Source organism: Haliotis rufescens, unplaced genomic scaffold, assembly GCF_023055435.1.
Source record: "Haliotis rufescens isolate VD_foot unplaced genomic scaffold, xgHalRufe1.0.p SCAF_73, whole genome shotgun sequence".
In the NCBI taxonomy this organism is placed as follows: domain Eukaryota; kingdom Metazoa; phylum Mollusca; class Gastropoda; order Lepetellida; family Haliotidae; genus Haliotis; species Haliotis rufescens.
The window spans coordinates 1443816-1465730 of NW_025964365.1; the positions used below are offsets into that span (position 1 = coordinate 1443816).

Consider the following 21915-nt stretch of genomic DNA (forward strand, 5'->3'; position numbering starts at 1 on the left):
GCCATCATCCTTTGGCATGGAACAAACAAGGTTAACTGAGTTGTCTCCCTTGGAGTGTGCAGTGAGTCAATCAATCATGCACAGGACATCTACATCTTGCACAGATATTATTTCCTGCTCAAAATGCTAAAGAGGCTGCTGTTGCATTTCTACCGAATTTCTAAGTATGACATTCACATATATGAGAGAACACTGAACAGACACCGGGCTGATCTGAGTAGCTACATGTACTCTATACCTTACACTTAAACATAGCCTTACACAGAGCTCCAGATAAGCTTTTGGTGTTGTGGGTATTTTACCCATGCATTTTAAAATCATTGGGTATCAGTAATTCTATCTGGGTATTCAAATTTCTGTTACCCACTAGTTTTTACACATGTGGGTATTTAAGTTAAATATTTAAAAACACTATTCATCTAGTCCCTGCAAACTGGTGTCGTGTGGGTTCGAGAGCTTTATAGGACTAAAAAATACCATGATACTTCCACAAGAAAGTGTGATGGCAAATGATCATGATGTCACTGTCATCGTGGAGTTTGGCAAGGTTGACGGAATGCCCATTTATAATTTCAAAATAAGTTGCTGATTTGCTAATCGAATACGCAGGGTTATTTCACAATATTTTGATGATGCACACAAGTTTTATTTTTGTAGCTTATCTGTAATGTTTGTTGCATATTTGATACGCTTGGATTTTATTTTACTGCGTATTTCTGCATTTCTGATGCGTATTTTACGCAGATACATGATACTGTTCTGTATATAAAGGAAGAACACCACATGGTTCAGTTTAACTCACTTTAGCATCAATTTATTAATCAGGGTACTTTCCCCGCACAATTAATGGGCAAGTGTATGTTGAGTGGGAAGGGAGATTTATGCAGGGTTTATGGCAGAGGCCTAGGAATGGACTGAACATATTGTACCCATGTGGGGATTTGAACCCAGGCCTTAGAGTGATAGGCAACCACTGTGCCACCCATAACCTGCAATGTTGATGATAGGACATGTACACTTCCTATAATCATGATTATCATACAGGTAATGAATTCAGAGAGATTATCGTGCTTATAGTATACCCTATTTGCTACATGACATGAACAGGGTCTCTCAATACACGCATTCGTTAATCAGGCCTCAAATATTTGTTTAGTTAGCTAATAATACCAACCGACAAAAATAACCCTGAACTTAAAAATAAATAAAAAATTGACGAACATTATTTGGCTGACTCTGTTTTTTACAATTTTGTGAAATGAAAAGAAAACACAATATTTAATCATCACTGTTCGTAAGAAATGGTGAATAATTACGTGTAATAATCTTTAATCTAATTTCAAGCAAAACATAACCAATTTTCTTTCTTTGTTTTTCATTCATTTGTAGCAGTATTAATCTGGAAGTTGAAAATAAATAATTATTTTTTCACCATCTACATTGAATCTTAGGCTCAAAATTTTGTGAAGCAACTTATATAAAATGAAAGGTCTCATGAAAGTAATTTGTTACAAGTTATGAAAAATCTTGATCAACTCTGACTTACTTTACAACCGTACTCTCCCAGAATCATAATGTAGAATGTGGCACCACAAGTATGGTTATTGGTGATCTATAGCCCATTTTTATTGTGTACTGTTATGAATTGTTCAAATTTTATGATGATACGCTAGTTTTAAATCTACATCTGTGATAGTCTAGTGTTTTTTCACTGTCCTTTGTCAGCAGATTTTAATGTCTATATATATGTATTGTTAATGTACAACTTGATTTAGTCATGATATGGCTGAAATATTGCCGATGTGACTTTAAATCTTAACTCACTCACTCACTCACTGTGTAGTACAGCTCTAAACCAGCCAGGTGCCACCCATGTCTTGCATGACCTCGCATGCCTGTTGCCACTATGAGTTTCAGTGAACATGGCCTTACAACCCCTTCAGCAGTTATGCAGAAATGTATAGAGCATCAAGAATGGTTGTCACACACTGTAGGTGAGGTGAAATGGGGTTTAACGTCGCGTCCAAGATTATTGCACTTATATAGCGACGTGCATGTACGTGTGTGTGTTTGTGTGGCTTTATAGTGCTAGCTCACTGAGATACCATGCCGCAGTTTAACATGAATACCCCACTCAGACACAGTATACTGACTCCGAGCCGACCAGTCCTTGTTTTAGCACATTAATGCAGAGCGCCAGACAGGGAGTACCATCTTTTAACGTCTTTTGGTATGACGCAGCCGGGGATTGAACCCCAGACCTTCCGCTCTTCGGGCAGACGCTCTACCACTAGACCACGGAGGCGGTCGTCACACACTGTACCCCACAGGCCCAAGACAGGGATCAAACCTGGACCTTAATGTGACAAGTGAAATGTCGTACATCGAGACTGTCCCACTTCTTCTGTGCATGTGTGTGAATACAAGAACTATAGTGAGAGAGTGAGTTCAGTTTAACTTGTCAGAAATTATACAAATATATCATGGTAGCCTGAAAGTGACCAGAAAAACCAATGGTTGACATCATGAGCATGAAACCTCCATCAGGGTACAGTGACATGCTGCCACAGTCACACATCGTAACCACACAACCCTCAGGCCAGTCATCTCTAACAGCAAGTATAGGATATTTGAGATCTGTTGTCTCCTGGAAGCCTCACTGAGGCCCCACCATGTGGACTGTATACCGGTAAATGGAATCAGACTACTTGTGTTGGATCAACCGTTTCTTGTCATCAGTATGGGTCTTAACATTGCACACAAATGATTGCATTCGTGACCAACTTGTGTTATTCCAGGACAAGCCGAATAGCGACTCGTGCCCCTCTCATGTCCATTTTTCTAAACCGGGTTCAGTCTTAGCGCAAACCGGCATACCTAAAACAACTGTCAACTCGTTGCGTAATGGTTTACATATATTTCCCCATATATTATATATATTTCAGATGCAATTTAAAGCACATCGGGACATGTGGAATTATACAGTATGATTGAACACATGTAACTGTGTCTTGTGTATATTTTTAGATGCAAGACATATGTCAAATCAAAAATTATTTCTGAGGGATTCTTTGACGAAGAACTTGAAATCATGCGCGCATTCTGATTGGTTTGTCGTATTTTCGCACATAACGTTCATCGATAGGGGGACGAGTCTTCTTGCAGGTTACGGAAAGGGGGCGAGTGGTGACGAATGAAATGATTGATAAGAGTCAGTTCATTCAGGAGATAAACATACTGTGTTTACAATGTAGGACGGGGGCTACCTGTAGATTTAACCACGCTAAATGGAATTTGGAACCAAAGTATGTTTATCTCAATTCCACCAGACTAGATAAAACGCAAACTCTTTGGTCTTAGCAAATATATTGAGTGAAGCGACATGGGTTGAGTCCAGTGTCTTGAGTGGGTTGTCGATCTGAATTACGGAATCACTGACAACTATGGCACTGTATACATGATATATACTCAAGCAGTTTGTTTACACCATAATACTTCACTCGAACATATGCCAGGCATTGAAAGCACATAAGCAAGGCAACTTGGTAAGCTAACATGAGGTGGGCACCTTTGAAGAAAACTAAGCAAGCTCTGCAAAGCTTTTGTTCTACACCGCACGTCACCATTATGACGTCATATCACTCATTGTGACACAAAAGATATTTTGTATATAGAAAAGCGCCAAATTCCAAGCTCTCTGTTGTCCCCCAAACTTAAAACAACATTCTCTTAGTGGATTATTTTTGTGTTTTCTGCACGAAATGTATTGCCACACATCCTTTTAATATTGTAGTAACACTAATTTTGTGTTTTGTAACTTAAAATTGTAGATATAATTATTTAAATATGCCTACCGAGAATGACTGAAAAAAAGAACTATTCTATGAAAATTAGCTTCCACAGTCATGTGGCTGTTTCATTCAGAAGGTTTTTTTGTGATTTGACAACCTCTGATTGACCAATCCATGGTAGAAAACAAACATTAAACAGAGGCTTAGATTGTCTGTAGACATTTGAACATGTGTTGTGCCAACAGCTTGTCTTGAAATATAATGCTCTCTTTCTTCACGCCATGAGATGAGACGATCTTGGTGCTGACTTGACATTGGGACAATATAAACCTACCTGGACACACCTAGAACAACAGTGTGACAGAAACAAACAACAACAACAACAACAACAACAACAACGTCATAGAGCAGCAGATGTAACTGAGATGGTGTGTAACAAAAGCGTGACAACTAACTGAAGAACTGGAACACAATTCAGAAGCACACATAACCATACAGTTGGGTCAACAATGACTGCATTTTGAAAACATACTGTTCAGAAGTTGTCAGAGACTGGTTCAGGGTGTTAAATCCTCAAGGTGTTCATGTAATAAAATCCCATTTATTTCTCTTAGTTTACTGCTGACATGATACATACACATGGTCAATTTATCAAATAATTTCAAAATTTGATTTTTTTCTTATTTAACAGAAAACATGATCAAATACAAAACCAATCAGTAGAAATGTTTGCATATGTACGGCCAGTATCCTAATGTTTAAGTTAATCAAACACCACACCATGGTGACAAAAAGAAAACTTTACACCATGAAAACAGGATATCTAGTTGTCCAAAGACACAAGGGCCAACATGAATGGCATGGGCCATGTGTAATATGTCACTTGGATTTAGATTTGCATGAAGTAAGTCATTTTGCACTTTCATCAGAATCAAGCACTTCAAACGTTACAGATACACAAAGCAAAGAACAGCCTTATGAACTTTTCAGTACAATCGATGACTTTTGTGTGCATGGCGAGGTCAAACACTGGTTCAGTATGGCTTCTGACACCCTGTGGGATTCTCTGAGATAGCATCCTTGTGATCCATGCTTGTCATGAGCAGGACGGGAGCCATTTGGAAAACTGCCTGTGCCATAAAACAACATTCACGCACCCATTTACTTGAGGCTGTATGGGAGGAGGGAGTGAATGTTGGTTTACCACTTGTTTATACAGCTGTCAACAATGTTTCATCTCTACCACAGCAGCTTGTAAACAGCCCAAACCAGTTGTGTGACATGAGCTAATTTTCATGTTGTACAATGACACACAATCAGCATGGTAGAAAATATTAAGCATACAGTCTCCATTTTAACAGCTTCTCATGAAAAGATGGTGAATTAGGGTCATATTCTACCCTGAATGCCCAGAGAGGGTGGGGAAGTGCACTGGAGAAGAAGGTGTGTGTGTGCTTGTGTGTGTATGTGTATGTGTTGGGGGGATGGGAAGTGAAGACCTCCTCCCCCTTTTTTCAGTCCCCCTATGTCAGAACCTCCTCTAAGTGTGTGCATTCACCATGTTCACTCCAGACATGGGCAGTTTGCACACACACACCATTACAATATCCTGGATCCTGAAGCTGAGGAGAGAAATACAACCAGACAAAGACAATTACCTTGAGGTCTCCACATCACGGGCCAGCTTGGTGGGAGGGCTGTGGGCCAGGCGGGCGGAGTAGAGGGAGCTCCGGTCAGGGGAATCCTGGCCGGCGAGGATCTCTTCCAACAGGCCACGATCTAGAGCAAGGACATACACATGTGAATGTGAACTGCATTGTCAGTAAGTACAACAAGCCTGGGTATAACTTGTTTGGAAAGCAGGTTGTGATTTCAAGTTAACAAAACAAGTGATGTCATCTTAAAAAATATCCTACTTTTTTGTGGTTGTGACTCGTATATTGCCGGCTTCGGGGGACGCGTCCTGGGTGCGGGGGTGTCCAAGGGGGAGGTCCGCAATTCCTCTGTCTCCGACTGATACTTCTCCGACTGACTCCGAAAACTCTGGTCACTGCGACTTTTAGCTGGCACATACAGCTTAGACTTGCTGAAGGCTTTTTTGGACTTTTCCGGTGTGCGTGCCCCTGAGGTCGGAGATGATCGGGCGGTGCCAGCTGTCGGTGGTGGGGTGCGAGTGCCTCGTCTCTGAGGCTGACCAGCTCTATAGCCCTCAGACATGAACAGTTTAGCCTGACAAAGAAAACGTGAATGAAGTTGATTGAGAACACCAATGCCTTGGCCATCCTGGCCATGTTGGTAGTGTCCGACAGCATGAGCAGTGTTTCATTTCACAGAATCACAAGGCTATAGCTTTGCTGGTAGACACTTACAAAATATTGAATCCGCTAGAGGGGGGTGCACATTATACATGGGTGCGCACTATAGTCAAGAAAATACGGTATTTGTAGAAAACAAGTGACTAATATTACATCTACTGTAAAACAAAGGAGAGAGTGTACTGCAATCTGACTGAATGGGAAAGCCTGGAAATTCTCTGGACTAATTTCAGCACAGGAATACTCTACTTGTTAAATAACATTTTTTTCAAGCCATAAGTACATGAAGTATGAGTGAGTTTGGTTTTACGCCGCTTTTAGCAATATTCCAGCAATATCACAGTGGGTGACACCAGAAATGGGCTTCACACAAAGTACCCATGTGGGGAATCGAACCTGAGTCTTTAGTGTGACGAGCAAATGCTTTAACCACAAGGCTACCCCACCGTCCCCACAATGTATGAATCTTAACAAGAATCTTAACAGATACAATGACAAGAACCTGAACACTTGAAGCCTCCACATAACAATCTGCTTATCTTGACACCTAATTCTACACTTTGAGTGTGTGGTCTTCAAAATTAATCTTATGTCTGATAAAATATAACTTCTTATATGAGAGTAAAAGGAACCATCATCTGTTAATGGAAGGGATAATAAAAGTTCATTTTGAATTTGTCTCTACATATCTAAGTGAAAAATTCTGTGTGTACAAGGACAAACAGTGAATGTCAGATGAAGTTTTTGTTTATTTGTTTGTTTGTTGTTTAACGCTGCACTCAACAATAGTCAAGCTATATGACAGCGGTCTATAAATAATCTAGTTTGGACCAGACAATCCAGTGATTGACATCATGAGCATCAATCCCGTTAGTCGCCTCTTACAACAAGCAAAGTCGCCTTTTACTGCAAGCATGGGTTCCCGAAGACCTGTTCTACCCCGTCAGATGAAGTTAAGCAAAGCTGGTGACAGAGAGTATGAGGATTGGAGACCATACAGGACTAACATTCCTCTTCAGATTTGTTTGTTTGTTTGTTTGCTTGACACCGCACTCTGCAATATTCATGCTATATGACGGCGGTCTGTAAATAATCGTGTCTGGACCAGACAATCCAGTGATTGACACCATGAGCAACAATCTATGCAATTGGAATACGATGACATGCATCAACCAAGTCAGCGAGAATGACCACCTGATTTCGTTAGACACCTCTTACGGCATGCAGTCAGTCGCCTCTTAAGACAAGAAATGGATTGCTGAAGACCAATTCGAATGCAGATCTTCACAGGTGTCCTTAGTGCTGGTCAGGATTTGATCTCGCCCCACACTGAAACACATGTTGTTTCTCCAAACCAATTTTTGGCTCTGTTCACATAGAAGCAAATGGGTACCTGGCAGAATTAGTGAGTGAGTTGGGTTTGATGCCGCTTTTAACAGTATTCCAGTTATATCGCAGCATGGGAGGAAAGCCCGAAGTGATGCAGGTCTCAGACGTTTACCACTTCGGTGAAACCCATGAGCACGGGTATGGTGCTGACAAACCTAGAAACATAATCAGGGCGAAACCGGGATTCGAACCCACAATCATAGGTTTCTGGCGTGCCCAAGGGATGCAACTCTGCACAGCGAATCGCGGCGCCTTAGACGACTTGGGCACCCGTGCCGCCCCCTGGCAGAATGAGATGGTTATGTGGATCACATACTCCCCAGGAGTTGCGTTCATCTAAGCGATAAAGACATTTGTGGAACATGGCTGTGATATCGAGGAATTGTTAGAAACTTGCTGCACCTGCATCTCCAGTTGCTGCTGTTGCAGCTTCTCCAGATGGTCAATCCTCTTCTCCGTCAGGTCCGACACCTGTCTCTCCAGCTCCGCCACACGGCTACTCTCCTCACTAGGGGGAGCCACCTTCGTCTCCACCTTCTGGAGCTCGGTGATGCGGTTCATCAGCTGAGATATCTTGTCCTCCAGCTCATACTGAGCCTGAAGTCAAATGATAGAGGACATTAACACTAAGAAGAAAATTGGAAAATACATATTTAGTTTGTTCCATGTTCCTAAATAGGAAATATGGCTGAAAGACAAATAACGGTTAGTTCTCAGGCAGTTACAACTTTTGGAGGAGTCAGTGTTCATTCTGGTGGCCCAAAATGGTGAGGGGGCACTTTAAAAACAGCCAAAGACACAGACAACTACCTTTCTTTGATTAAATGGTCAATCCCAGCGGACACTAGCAGACCTGTCTACTTCCATAATTGTTTTGGATTAATTTTATAAAATATGCTTTAAAATCCTTGCCACCCTTTTATTTTGTTTCTGTGATCCAACTTGCCTACACACATGGTAGAGAGAGCTTTACCCATGTTAACGCAAGCCAATCATAACTGCAGCCTAGTTCTGACACATACATAAAACTTCTCGAGTCAGAACTGAAATAGATGTGTCATGCTCGAGAATGAACACTGAAGGATCGATTGTCTAATGACATTTAAAAGTGTATTACCAGGGTGAGAACCCACCTTAATGAATGGTTGGGCTGCAGCTACGGCGGCAGTGGCAGCTACAGCGGCAGTGATGCACTCCGACGTCTTCTCCCCAGTCTCTTGTTTCTCCCCCTGGGAGGGTGCCGAGTTGTGTTTGACGACAAACTTCGGCTGCACCATCCGCCTCACTGGTCCGATCTGCTCACTCCTGTAACGGGATGAACATGAGTTAGTAAAGCACCATCTTCCCTCGGTACGAGACAGAACACAAACAACAATAACTTCCCCGTTCCATGCATCATCATTAATTAAACCATTTGCAAGATGAGGTTTGCTATCAACCCAAATCAGGCTTATTATCCCATGGAGAAACCAGGGCACTTACCCAGTACCCCCTGCTTGATGACCTATCCAAAATCAGATTGGGGGGCAATCTCATTAAAATCAGATCTAAGTTCTCGCTATCACTAAACAAAGATCTGAGGACATCCCATTACGGGTCACTTCAGAACGACCTTTCATCCAACCAATCAGAGTGTCGCTTACGAGATCATGAAAGTGACAGTCGGAATGTGTTTTCTTATCATGCAGCCACCATATATTTAACATGGGGAATTCCGAACGACAGTTACGGGTTTTATGATTATATCCATACAATCTAGGCCATCTATAAGCCATTCCAGAATGTTCTTCTTATTAGTTTTAAAATGTTTAATCGAGGATACGTCAAAATATGTTTTGAAGCGTAGTCGCCAGTTTGAAACAAGTGCCGTAAAGCTCGAGAAAGCTGCCATCTGATTGGCCAATGTCGATTTCTTGTCAGTCATTTCATTGGTCGGTCAAAATTCACGAAAGGTCGTTCTGACGTGATCCGTAATGGGATGTCCTCAGATCTCTGTTTAGCAGTAGCGAAAACTAAGATCTGATTTTAATGAGAATGGATTGGGGGTTACCAGTGCATCTTGTGACTTAGCAGGGGTAGACAGCAATGGTCGTATCCAACTAGTCTGATGTCGTTCTAGACTTGTGGTTATATAAAATAACTAGATTTGGTGAGAAAACAACTAGTTCTAGATTTTTCCCTAGTCTCAGACTAACGGACTTGTGGACGTTTCTATCCCTGCACGGTTGAATGTTTCAGAACATCACAGCATGGATCATTCCCCATGCTATCAATCACTGGTTTGTCTGGTCGAGGGGCCCATTGCACAAAGCGATCTTAGCGCTAAGGTGACCATAACGCCAATACTTTAACATAGGTTCTCGATCATTTTGGGCTAGGATCGCATTGTGGAACAGATCCCAGGCTGATTGGTAGAATCTAATTAAATAGTGACCTGACTGACTGCCGTTTAGACACCAGTACCTCACAGTTAGTACCATGTGAGACGAGACAAGTAGAGTTGGGTACACATCACCTTTTCCCTAAAGCCTCCTTGGCCATCCTCTGTTTGTCTGTCAGCCTGAACTCGGAGATGAAGACGTCACCCTTCCCTCCATGCTGCCCCGCCTCTGTATCATGGTGGGTCAGAGCTCCCTGGCGTAGACCGTTCAACTACGAGCACAACAAAGGTCAGATAAAAAACAAAGTATAGAAATTTGAACTCATGAAAAAAAACCATGGAGAAAACCCTTCTATAATAATAATATCCATACAAAACACATCAAGGATGGCCCGAGGGGGCCATTTGAAGCTGAAAGCGCCACCTATAAAAGCATTCATTTACTTATGTGTATAGAGCTTGTGAATTGAATTTCATAAACTTTGTACACATCTACAATTGAACATATGAATTAAGATCTACCAGGCTGAAAAGAATTGTATTTCTGTAATTATGTTATGTCAGCAAATATTCATCTCTATGAAAACAGGAGTGAAAGTCCAAAAACAAAGGCAGCTGAATTTGTCATTTCTAGAAAAAGGAGTGGTGGGGTAGCCTAGTGGTAAAAGTGTTCACTCATCACCCCGAAGGCCCAGGTTCGATTCCCTACTTGGGTACAATGTGTGGAGCCCATTTCTGTCCCCCTACTTGATATTACTGGAATATTGCTAAAAGCAGCGCAAAAATATACTCACTCACTCACATCTAGAAAATATAACAAGGATAACTGTTTGCAATCTCTAAATATTATAAACAAAGGCTCACTTGTTGCCTTGATAATTACATTGTAAATCCCATGGTCATTGCCATATACCGTATATCGCTGTGTATAAAGCGACCCCACCCCCCTGTACACGCCTTCAAAATCAACCCAAAATCCTATACTCCGTGTATAAAGTGACCTTGAATGAAGCACATCACAAGTGTGTGCACAAACCTTATATATGCAATAAAAATATGTTTATCTTGCATTGTTTTTTCTACGATGATTGGTCGTGTGTGTAACTCCAGCAAATGTTGCCATTTTGTGTTTACATGGTACGACACCAAATTGGTGCCCATAAAATAAAATTCATTTATGAAGTAATAACATATAAGAGACAATGGTGAGTAATTTAATCACCAATTAACTATGTTGTAACTAACTAGGCTTACGAAAAACTTGCCTTATACACAGGGATATACGGTATATGATAACGATAGGATGTTTTTGAGATAACTTCAGGCTGATTATGCCAAGGGACATAACTCTATTACCACAAAAAATTTAAACAATGCATCTGACATTACATGTTATTAAGGGCCAGAAATTGTGAGTTCACATGACTTAAACCTCTTCCATGTGTTCCACCATAAACAAAATCAACTGCTGCAGCACATGCATGAGTGTAGCAGTCATGGGTTATCTCCCCTGTTGCTTGTTTTTTCTCACCTTATTAAGTGCCAAAAATCGTGAGGTCACATGACCTTTCCCTCCTGCATGTGCTCCAGTGTCCACTGAGTCGTCAGATGATGTTCCTGTAGAGATGTTTGTTGCTGACACTGTCACAATCCTCTCTGGGACAGTGACAATCTCGGGCTGGGAGCTGGCTGTGGAACTGCTCACATTACCTGATGACATATCACACGGAGCTGTTAAACCATGCAGTAACACAAAGTATTTCAATGCAAGAGATTTTAAGTGTCAGACCTGGCAAGAACACACGATTCTAAAGTTAATCCGTCACGCCATTTTGAATAGTATATATTTCCTAAAATATGTAAGTATTGTTTGTAGTTAAACGCCGCACTCAGCAATATTCCAGCTATATGACGGTGGTCTGTAAATAATCCCGTCTGGACCAGACAATCCAGTGGATGACATCATGAGCATCGATCATTTGTCGATCCATGCAATTTGGATACAATGACATGCATCAACCAAGTCACTGAGCCTGACCAACCGATCCCGTTAGTCTTTCATATGACTACAGTTAATCCATCACGCCATTTTGAATAAAATTTCCTAAAATTTGTAATGAATGCAACATGTACAACTGATTTGTGGAACATACAACTTAAAATGTACACTATGGTAAGGACACACCATTAAAAACTTCTATAAAAAGCTCCAAATCTAACAAGCCCTCTGAATAAATTTAACTTATTTAACATTTGACAAAGCAACTAAGGCTAGCAGGAAGTGAAAAATGTTATTTCTCGAAAATCCTCCAAAAATCACTTTAACATGTTTAATCTGATCCCATGTTGAATCTGACAGTTTGGAATCTTATTTGAATCAGGTCTCTTCATTACATTAGGGGGCACGGGTGGCCCAGTTGTCTAAGGCGCCACGATTCGCTGTGCAGAGTTGCGTCCCTTGGGCATGCCAGAAACCTATGATTGTGGGTTCAAATCCCGGTTCGCCCCAATTATGTTTCTAGGTTTGTCAGCACCATACCCGTGCTCATGGGTTTCACCGAAGTGATAAATGTCTGAGACCTGCATCACTTCGGGTTTTTCTCCCACATTAAGCTGACACGCCGTGATATGACTGGAATACTGTTAAAAGCGGCATTAAACCCAACTCACTCACTCACTCATTACATTAACATGTACAATGATCATAAACATGGTGATGACATATGTTTGACATTGTCAGTCTTAGATTAGTCAAGAAGACTAGTGGAGACCTTATTTCACTGGTCCCCAGAGTTTGATGCTTGTCCTGCTTCAACAAGGCAAAAACGTTTTCCATATTTTCATTTTCTATCAGTTTTATTCAGTTCTAATTTGTAGTAAAACTGATTATAGCCCTCAAATCCAACTAGCCAATGACAACTATCATTACTGGATTTTTGCAAGTTACAAGAGTTAACAGTTACTTTGAAAAATGAAAAATAATGTTTGATGATATTCCCACCTGCACTTCCTGTTTTCAATGTCCCATCGTCTGAGGGCTGTGATGTCAGACTGACATTGACAATACGCTCTCCACTTGAGGCAGGGAAGTGTTTCTCCACAGGAAGCTTTGTCCTGTCCTCCTGCAGGACCTTGTCGGAACTACTGTGGGAAGGCCGGGTCTTCCCTTCCTGACCACTCCAGTGTGCACTGGGAAAGGGACGCGAGATAACTTTACTTGAGGGCACTGACACATTAGAAGCAGGTCTGGAAGTTTTCACTTTGTCCGACGGCGTTGATTCAGTAGATGTATGTTTCCCACTCTGTATCTTAGATGCTGCTGACATGTCAGAGTTTGAGCGTGAGTAGGCTGAGGAAGTTGCTGGAGGTCTTGATGGTGCTTCTTGCTGCCTCGACACAAGTGGTGGTCCACATTCTGACTCTCGAGGTGAGATGATCTCTCTCAGCTGCTTCCTTGACACCTTCACCTTCTGAGCTCCAGAGGTGTTGAAGTTGTCCAAGTTCCGAGCTGAATGTGTTGATGCTATGCTAGTATTCAAACTTCTGTTAGCCCTGTCATTTGGGTCAGCCAGAGTTGAACTTATGAGGACATCACTGGCTGTGGTACTGTTGTCAGATTCATTTCCAAGTGCAGCGTTCTTCCCACCTGTTTCTATACCTCTCCTGTCACCAGACACAGGCTGTGATCTGCCAATGCCACTTTCAGTCTGCAAGTGTTCAGAGAGGTCTTTACTACGCAACAAAGTTTTGGATTTGTCCAGGTCGGAAGATGCCTTGCTGCTCACAGATCTTTGAGAAGCAGGTGAACCATCATGTGAATCTCGTGATTTCTCAGATCCCTGTGACTTGGTCGACTTGTCCAGAGCACGCACAGCAGCATCTGTCACAGACAGTAACTCCAAGATGCTGCTGTGTGTGTCATGAACATTCATATTGTTTTCAACCTCCATTGTTAGCAAATCATCTGCCTTGGAATCTTGACCGTTTCATTTTCAAAATTATGATTTGATGTAACTGGCATGATACATCCCTGCAAACAGATAAACAGACAAATTTTTAAGGCAGAAACTTCAAATTTGAGATGATATAAAATGATATGATGTCCATAGGAAAACTGTTTTAAAGTGTGTCATTAGTGGAACAATTGTGAATGGATAATATAATGGCAGGGTTATGCTGTGAATATATCATATTCCAAATTTTGTTTCAGAGTGCTTCTACATCCGACAGTGTACACTATTGAGTGAACAATAACATTTGAGTTTTGTTTGGGTTTTCTTTTGTTCAGATTCAAAATAGTCCAGGGCAGAGTACTTAAAGAGATATACCAAGCAGAATCCACTGACACTGGATCCTGTTGACAGAATACAGAATTACTTTAGCAAATACTCTTTACAAGCTGACATCAGATTGGCTCAAATACCCATCCATCCTTCATTCTGTTCAGCAGTCAAAGTTTGTTCAGGGTTCACCTGCCTAGATTTTTGTCAGATCTTGACCGAGAGAGGTAGACTTTCAAAGGAAAAGATTTTGGCTTGGCTGAGGCCACCTGACACTCATGGAAGTCCTAGTAAGTATGATTCAAGTCATTAAGACACGACTTTGTTTAAAGGCTAACTCAAATGTTATGATATGTATCAATCTAGCAATTAATGATTGCCATGATTATAAAGAGACAATGTTTAAGTTCCACCCACATCATAAACATCACCGTCAGCATAGTCTTAGGCTGATATGAAACTGTGGTAACATATCTCTGTACTGCTCCCTATAAACATGACCAACTATTCTTATTTTGACATTGACTTGCCGCCACACAGAGCTACGGACAGAGTAGGAAGCAAAATATGATGCACAGTCCTAAGACCGATATCTCCCCCAACAAAAATACAAGACTAGTCCTAACATAGACCATTTGTTTCCCTTTTTAACAGGTGCATCATTCTATGGTTTGGAGAATTGTCAAGGCGTTGACATCAACATATTCATATGAGACCGTGACAATTTTGACATCGGTTACCACTCCAGTCGAGGCCTATGGGAAACGAGTAAACAATGTTCACAGCCATAAATTCTATTAATTTCGGGTTTGAGTGCCTCATACATTAAGTAGCCTTAAGTCATTTAAGTGTCAGAGTACAAAAAAAACAAGAATAGTAAGAAATAATACTTGCCACTGAGATGTAATCCATAAAATTTTCTCATTGACTTATATTTGCCTCTCTTTTGCGGCCATGTTTGTAAACTATGTATGCGTTTTGTTAAAGTAACTGTGATTGGCTATTACTTTCATATACGGCAGTGTCGTAATTGGTCACGATGATAACTTTAGCATAACGTCACATCTATATATAATGTTATGGGCTCTGTATATCATATATGAAATAAACATAACCATTCCTACTAACACCAGCTTAATTATGTAAACTATAGTTTACGACTTGCCATGGCAGCCAATGAAACACGACATTACAAATTCTTTTCTAACTATCCTATTTCCGGTAGTTTCAGCTGCATGCCGTAACATGTGTTGATGTTTGTTTTCTTTGACTTTATTGAAGGTATTTTGTAACTCGAACTACTTTAAATAAGTATTTTTGGTGTAGGTATCTTCCCATACCTAACTCTTCATGGCGTCGAGTGACCAAAATTAAATAGGTACCAAAGTAATGTTTACAACCGACCGAATGATAATGACCTCTGGCGGTCCTGATCACTGATCAGATCAGTTGGAAGCAGACGCTCCAAGTTCCAACACATTGCGTTATCACTGATTACACTTGCGCAATCGTAACAATAAAAGAGTTATCTTATTGTGCATTTTAAATGGTGTATATGTATTAAACTTGAAAATATTACGAAAGTTGCAACATCCCATAATATCTAAAAATATTTATCTTCTCTACAGTGTCAATGTAAGGTGTGTATGAGTTGTTCTGGGTTATGAATGTGAATAGGGGTGACATCTTCAGTGTCTCTTTCATGGTTATGTCAGGTTAATCTTTGTCCTATGACACCCATGTTTTGATAACATGTCATACAACATTTCACTGGTGTTACTGTAGACCCCTCTCCCCCCATCCATTCCCTGTTTAATATCATCCCGTAAGAAAAGTTGGCAGATTTGTGCTGTCTGATTTACATTGCACTACTACATCTTTGATTGGCTATATATCATTTCATGATTTAAAAATCTTCAAACCAATCTCTTCCTTATCAAGTTAATCACTTACCTCCAAATATGCATGCTCTGTTTCATCGTTCATCGAAAGTGAACGTGGAATAAGCAGATGAGAGAATACGGTAACCACAGCTAAACAACATTAGGCCATGTTTGTACATTTGACTACTTGTACATTTCTATGCTAGCAGGGGGTACGGGTGGCCCAGTCGTCTAAGGTGCCGCGATTTGCTGTGCAGAGTTGCGTCCCTTGGGCACGCCAGAAACCAATGATTGTGGGTTCGAATCCCGGTTCGCCCCGATTATGTTTCTAGGTTTGTCAGCACCATACCCATGCTCGTGGGTTTCACTGAAGTGGTAAACGTCTGAGACCTGCATCACTTCGGGCTTTCCACCCATATTAAGCTGACACGCTGTGATATAACTGGAATAATGTTAAAAGCGGCGTTAAACCCAACTCACTCACTATGCTAGCAAATTACATTTGAAACTAGCATGATATTGCAAGCAAGCAGTTTACCACTAAACATGTGCCAACAGCATTAAAGTGACGAAGGTCATTGATGTTTACAACTTTAACTGTGGCTTCAGCAATAAGATATTGTTCACATGATGACTTTCAGTTACTAGTCTTGATCGAGATGGCAGCAGCCCCTGGCGGTTTCCCTCAATTGGATCCCGAGAGCACAGTTAAACAGGTCAGTTTGCTCCATAGTATTATATTAGCATTAAAAAATAAATCAGTATTTCAATTTCAATAAATTTCAAACTTCAAGGAACAATCTGGGTTACTTCTGATAATTGGCAGGTGAAATGAATGTCTTTTTCTTCAAACCTATTTCCTTTTGAGACATGTGAAAGGTTTATATTTGGTCATATTAATTAGTATACTACTACAGTAAACTATGGTTATAACAAACTCAAAGGGACCACTTCTGATAATTGGCAGGTGAAATGAATGTCTTTTTCTTCAAACTAATTTCCTTTCGAGACACGTGAAAGGTTTTTATTTTGTCATACTAATTAGTATACTACAACAGTAAGCTACGGTTATAATGAACTCACAGGGACCACTAATTTTAGTTTGTAATAACTGTAGTTCTTTATTAGCATATAAACAATATATATGCAACAAATGTTTCGGGATTTAAAAATATGTTTGTCATATCGGTCAGTTCGTTATAAGCGTGTTCGTTATAAACATAGTTTACTGTATACATGGTATATCTAAACATGCATAACATTTTTATGAGGCTACTTTAAATTGTAATCTTGGCAAATATGTTCAATTTTTGTATTAACCTAAGCATATTTGATATGTTTGCATGCATGTTAACATGGTTAACAAGGTAGATATGGGATCATGGGGATACTTGTTAGAAGCTTCCAATGTTGTTTTATTGTCAATATATTGTCATGTACCATCTTCTGTTTGATGCAACTTATAGGCAAGTTTGACCCTGGCATTATTCTTATTTTTGACAGTTCCGGGAATTCTTGTCTTCCTACAACAAACTTTCTGAGCAGTGTTTCCAGGATTGTGTTAATGACTTTACCACCAGGAAGGTGCTGGACGGAGAGGTAGGCGTGATCGTCATCAATGGCAGAAAGTGACAATGTCGACATGGTTCAACAAGAACATATCTTTTAAATAGTTAACAAGGATAACTGTCTCAGTTCACAGATTTTTTGAAAAATGTACATAATTGTGATGCCATTGAATAAATTAATAAATAGCTTTAAGAAATTAAGTCGGCATTTAGTGTGGGCTAGTCTGGTGGAGGTGGGGTAGCCGGGTGGGTAAAGTTTTGGTTTGTCATATTGAAGACAAGTTTTGTTTCTCCATGTGGGCATAGTATGTGAAGTCTTGTTTCTGTTCTCTCTCAGATGTGATGTGGCTGGAATATTTGTAAAAACGTCAGTAAGCCCTATTTCTTACGATAATTACTTGTTTCTCCTATCAGAGTAGCTGTTCAACAAACTGCTTGGAGAAGTATCTGAAGCTGACGCAGCGGATCTCACAGCGCTTCCAGGAGTATCAGATGACGCACTCTGACGGAGGATCTACCATGACACAGATGGCATCTGGTGGCAACTGATGAGGCAACAGCAGCCTGAAGGGGAGATAACTGTGTTGAAGGATGCAGGTCTATGTTCCACCTATATTGCATCCGCCTGATTATTCATCCATGGGAAAGACATTGCATCTGAGAATTTAGGACTTCATAACTTTATGGATCAGTCATATCCAAATATTGACTGTTTTGATATTGTTAGCTTTGTGTTTTATAATGAATTTAGAAACACTCTTAAATAAAAAGGAAGACTAGTTCCTGCAAAATTGTTTTCCTGGCTGGTTCGTTTCCGGTCCTTTAGACCACTCTTTGTCAGAATAAGTCTCTCAACAAGGCACTTATTACCCTTACAACATTTACGAGTAATGGTGATGGGAGCATGGTTTACATATTGGCAAATGCAATTGGTTGTTGCTGTATTTTGTCACAGCGCTGTGACAAACAATTCAAAATGTTCTGAGGGGCAGTCGGGTAGCCTAGTGGTTAAAGCGTTCGCTCGTCACGCCAAAGACCCAAGTTCGATTCCCGACATGGGTACAATGTGTGAAGCCTATTTCTGGTGTCCCCCGCCGTGATATTGCTGGAATATTGCCAAAATTATCTATTTGGCCAATTTTTTTTTTATATAATGCTTTGAAAATATCTGCTGTTACACTGTTTGAGAATATCCCATGAGTGTCATTTATGGTGGAATAATCATTCTAAGTACGTGGCATTGACCAGTTTGAGAAACCTGCATGCCGGTGGCCGATGTAGGTGGAAGCCAGGGAGCAGTGCAACATGGGAAATTTGTGTGATGGTGCTTTATAGGTGTGTGAATGGATAGTGTACGGATGCATTTATCATAATTTTAATGTTTGGATAGAAAAGTGTGATAACATTTTCACATATATTTCTGTGTGCAAACATGTCAAATGTAACATACTTCATGTGTCCAATTGTTTTGTCCAAGACAAATACATGTAATAAGAATAAAATTGCTGATTATCAGAAACTGTTATTAGTTGTCATTATTTGTCATAAATAAACATGCAAACAAGAACAGGTGTTGTGTCAGAGACATGATAAAATGCAGCAAAGAAACCACTCATGTCCTCACATGCTAATTAAGAATGTTCAGGGTACAATGTGTATCGAGAAAAGTCAGTACATGTGGATATCATACATTTACTAATACTCCATTCAGCATCTACCACCTCCATGGTCCAGTGGATAGAGCGTCTGCTGGGATAGTGGAGGTTTGTGGTTTCGATCTTCAACCATGTCATACGAGTGGACGTTAAACAAACGTACTTGTTGACCAATCTGGTGCCTGGCATTAAGGGAATAAAACATGGAGTTGGTATAGTGTTTGTTATGTATCCTTGTTAAACTGAGGCAAGGTATCTCGGTGGGGTAGCACTATAAAATCGGCATCAGTCAAGACTAGTACAAGCAGACTCACAGACACACACAGTCATCGCTATATAAGTGCAATATTCTTTGAGGCAACATTAAACCCCATTTCACCTCACCCACCATTCAGCATCTGTTATTATTTTCCCCTTGTTGATGCCTGGAGAGCACTGATCCCCACCTGTGGTTAAAGGAGGGAGACTACAATGGTTGTCAGGCTTGGTGACTTAGTTGATTGTGTGTTGTTACTATAAGGCATGGGGAGTTGTTCATGATGTCAACCACAGGTTTGTCTGGTCCAGAATCAGTTATGGTTTTGTTGTTTTTTTTGCTTGTTTGTTGTTTAACACCGCACTCAGCAATATTCCAGCTATATGACGGCAGTCTGTAAATAATCAAGTCTGGACCAGACAATCCAGTGATTGACATCATGAGCATCGACCCACGCAATTGGGAAACTATGACATGCATCAACCAAGTCAGCGAGCATGACCACCTGTTATGTATAAGTTGAAGCATTAAGCAACATTTATAAACTCATTTATGCATCTGATGACTGTTTTCTTTTACAAAACCTCGGGAGTGTACCCCCTGTGATATACAGTTGTTTGCAGCTACAGAACTGCTTTAAGGTTTGCTTGGAACTTGACTGCCACCATCAGTGATTTTCTTCTGTCTGTTTTGTGGAGATTATTTTCACAAAACGATGTCCTTCCATGGACATCTTCTAAGTGACCCTGGGTTATTCCTTTGGCTAGGCACGAGAAGGTCAAAGGAAAAGAAAACTAGGTCCTCAACATTGGTGACACTTTATCGAGTGTATTAATAATCTCATAATTAAACAAGCTATAAAATGGGGCCCTGGTTCCTGGTCAGAACAGGTCCCCAACTACTTATGCTGTTTGTAAGAGGCGACCAAAGGGATCAGGTCAGACTGTGTGAATTGGCTGATTGGATGTCATCTCACCCAGAGGGTGTGGATCATGCTCGTAATAAGAAACACGCACTGGATTGTCTGGTCCAGAATTGAATATTTGTAGGCCGATGTCATATTGCTGAATGGCCTTAAACAACAAACGAACAAAGCTTTGACAAGTTTTTGGTCACGATTCGTCCAAGGTCAAGGTCAGTGTTAAGGTTTTGGTAAAACATTTGGCCAGTTTCTTCCGAACACATTCGAGTCTCTGGCACATATCGGAATACAGGTCTTCAGTACTTCTTGTTTGTCATAATAGTGGAATGCAATGGTGATCGGGCTGTCACGGATACTGTTCAGTATAGCAATATTACTGGACATGATATCTGCGAAACCGTGGGTACTTGACACCAGGTCTTCACCGATGTATTGGTCTTCGTTATTCAATGACCGGCTCTAACCATCTGATAGTTGCCAATACTCACATCACCGAACATGTCACCAACAGCAACAATATAAGAATACCTAGATGAGATGACAATACGTCTTTTCAGAATCTGTTTTTCAACACACAAGCGGTCATCTGTATGTCAACATCTACACAGAGGTCTCCACGTGTTCCAGTGTTTTGCCTGGCTGTGCATACATCAGTGTAGGAACCTAACACCTAACTCGTGGTCTTAAATCAGCGGTTTTTTAAAAATCACATTTGGACAAGGTAACGACTTTTGTTTTTGTTTTTTTATAACGCCGCACTCAGCAATATTCCGGCTTTATGACGGCGGTCTGTAAATAATCGATTCTGGACCAGACAATCCAGTGATTGACATCATGGGCATCGATCCACGCAATTTGGATACGATGACATGCATCAACCAAGTCAGCGAGTCTGACCACCCGATCCCGTTAGTCGCCTCTTAAGACAAGCATAGTCGCCTTTTACGGCGAGCATGTGTTGTTGAAGACCTATTCTACACCGGATCTTCACGGGCCAGGTATCGACTAAATGGGGAAAAACAAGATGTATTGAAATATCACCCGTCTTTATTACTGTGTGAAGTTGTGTGTATATACAATTTGCAGTGTTGTAAGTTACATCTATATCATATATTTCCAAACTTTAAAAACTTAAACAAGATTTTATTTCAAAACAGACTCAGTTTGAAAAATGGTATTTACCCTAAGTTCGATTCCCCATATGGGTAAAATGTGTAAATCCCATTTTTGGTGTCCCCCACCGTGATGTTGCTGGAATACTGTTAAAAGCGGTGAAACTCATTCACTGAAACCATGTATGTCACACTTTTGATTGCAACAAACAAACCGTCAAAATAATTTACAAAAACTTAAAGGGACATTGCTTACAAATATTTACAAATACTAACAGTATCGTGAAAACAAAAACAATTGCACTTGCAGCGAATACAAATAAAAAACACTCATCAATAAATAACTAGATATGATGTACTCTAC

At 40.5% G+C, this 21915-nt stretch overlaps 2 protein-coding genes across 2 annotated transcripts in view; one reads left to right on the top strand and one right to left on the bottom strand.

Moving 5' to 3' along the window:
- The window catches only part of LOC124119183 (TALPID3 protein-like), a 142731-nt gene extending 127606 nt beyond the window's left edge, over positions 1 to 15125 (bottom strand). Inside the window, exons 1-8 of the mRNA XM_048388547.1 lie at positions 15050 to 15125; positions 12877 to 13905; positions 11407 to 11585; positions 10011 to 10147; positions 8629 to 8800; positions 7898 to 8092; positions 5708 to 6020; positions 5450 to 5570 (exon numbers count right to left, since the gene is read on the bottom strand). Coding sequence (XP_048244504.1) covers positions 5450 to 5570; positions 5708 to 6020; positions 7898 to 8092; positions 8629 to 8800; positions 10011 to 10147; positions 11407 to 11585; positions 12877 to 13825 — 2066 coding nt within the window. The 5' untranslated portion in view covers positions 13826 to 13905; positions 15050 to 15125. The remainder of the gene's footprint in view (positions 1 to 5449; positions 5571 to 5707; positions 6021 to 7897; positions 8093 to 8628; positions 8801 to 10010; positions 10148 to 11406; positions 11586 to 12876; positions 13906 to 15049) is intronic.
- Positions 15126 to 15354: 229 nt separating this feature from the next.
- Positions 15355 to 19125, top strand: LOC124119192 (mitochondrial import inner membrane translocase subunit Tim9-like). Its single transcript, XM_046481629.2, has 4 exons — positions 15355 to 15436; positions 16680 to 16754; positions 17542 to 17637; positions 18021 to 19125. Exons 2-4 carry the CDS (start codon positions 16698 to 16700, stop codon positions 18153 to 18155), a joined length of 288 nt encoding a protein of 95 aa, XP_046337585.2. The 5' UTR covers positions 15355 to 15436; positions 16680 to 16697; the 3' UTR covers positions 18156 to 19125.
- The last annotated feature ends 2790 nt before the right edge of the window (positions 19126 to 21915 follow it).

Coding starts and splice junctions, on each gene's coding strand:
- LOC124119192 (XM_046481629.2), top strand. CDS start 16,698: ATGGCAGCAGCCCCTGGCGGTTTCCCTCAATTGGATCCCGAGAGCACA. Junction 16,755..17,541: donor CCGAGAGCACAGTTAAACAG/GTCAGTTTGCTC, acceptor TATTTTTGACAG/TTCCGGGAATTCTTGTCTTC. Junction 17,638..18,020: donor GGAAGGTGCTGGACGGAGAG/GTAGGCGTGATC, acceptor TTCTCCTATCAG/AGTAGCTGTTCAACAAACTG.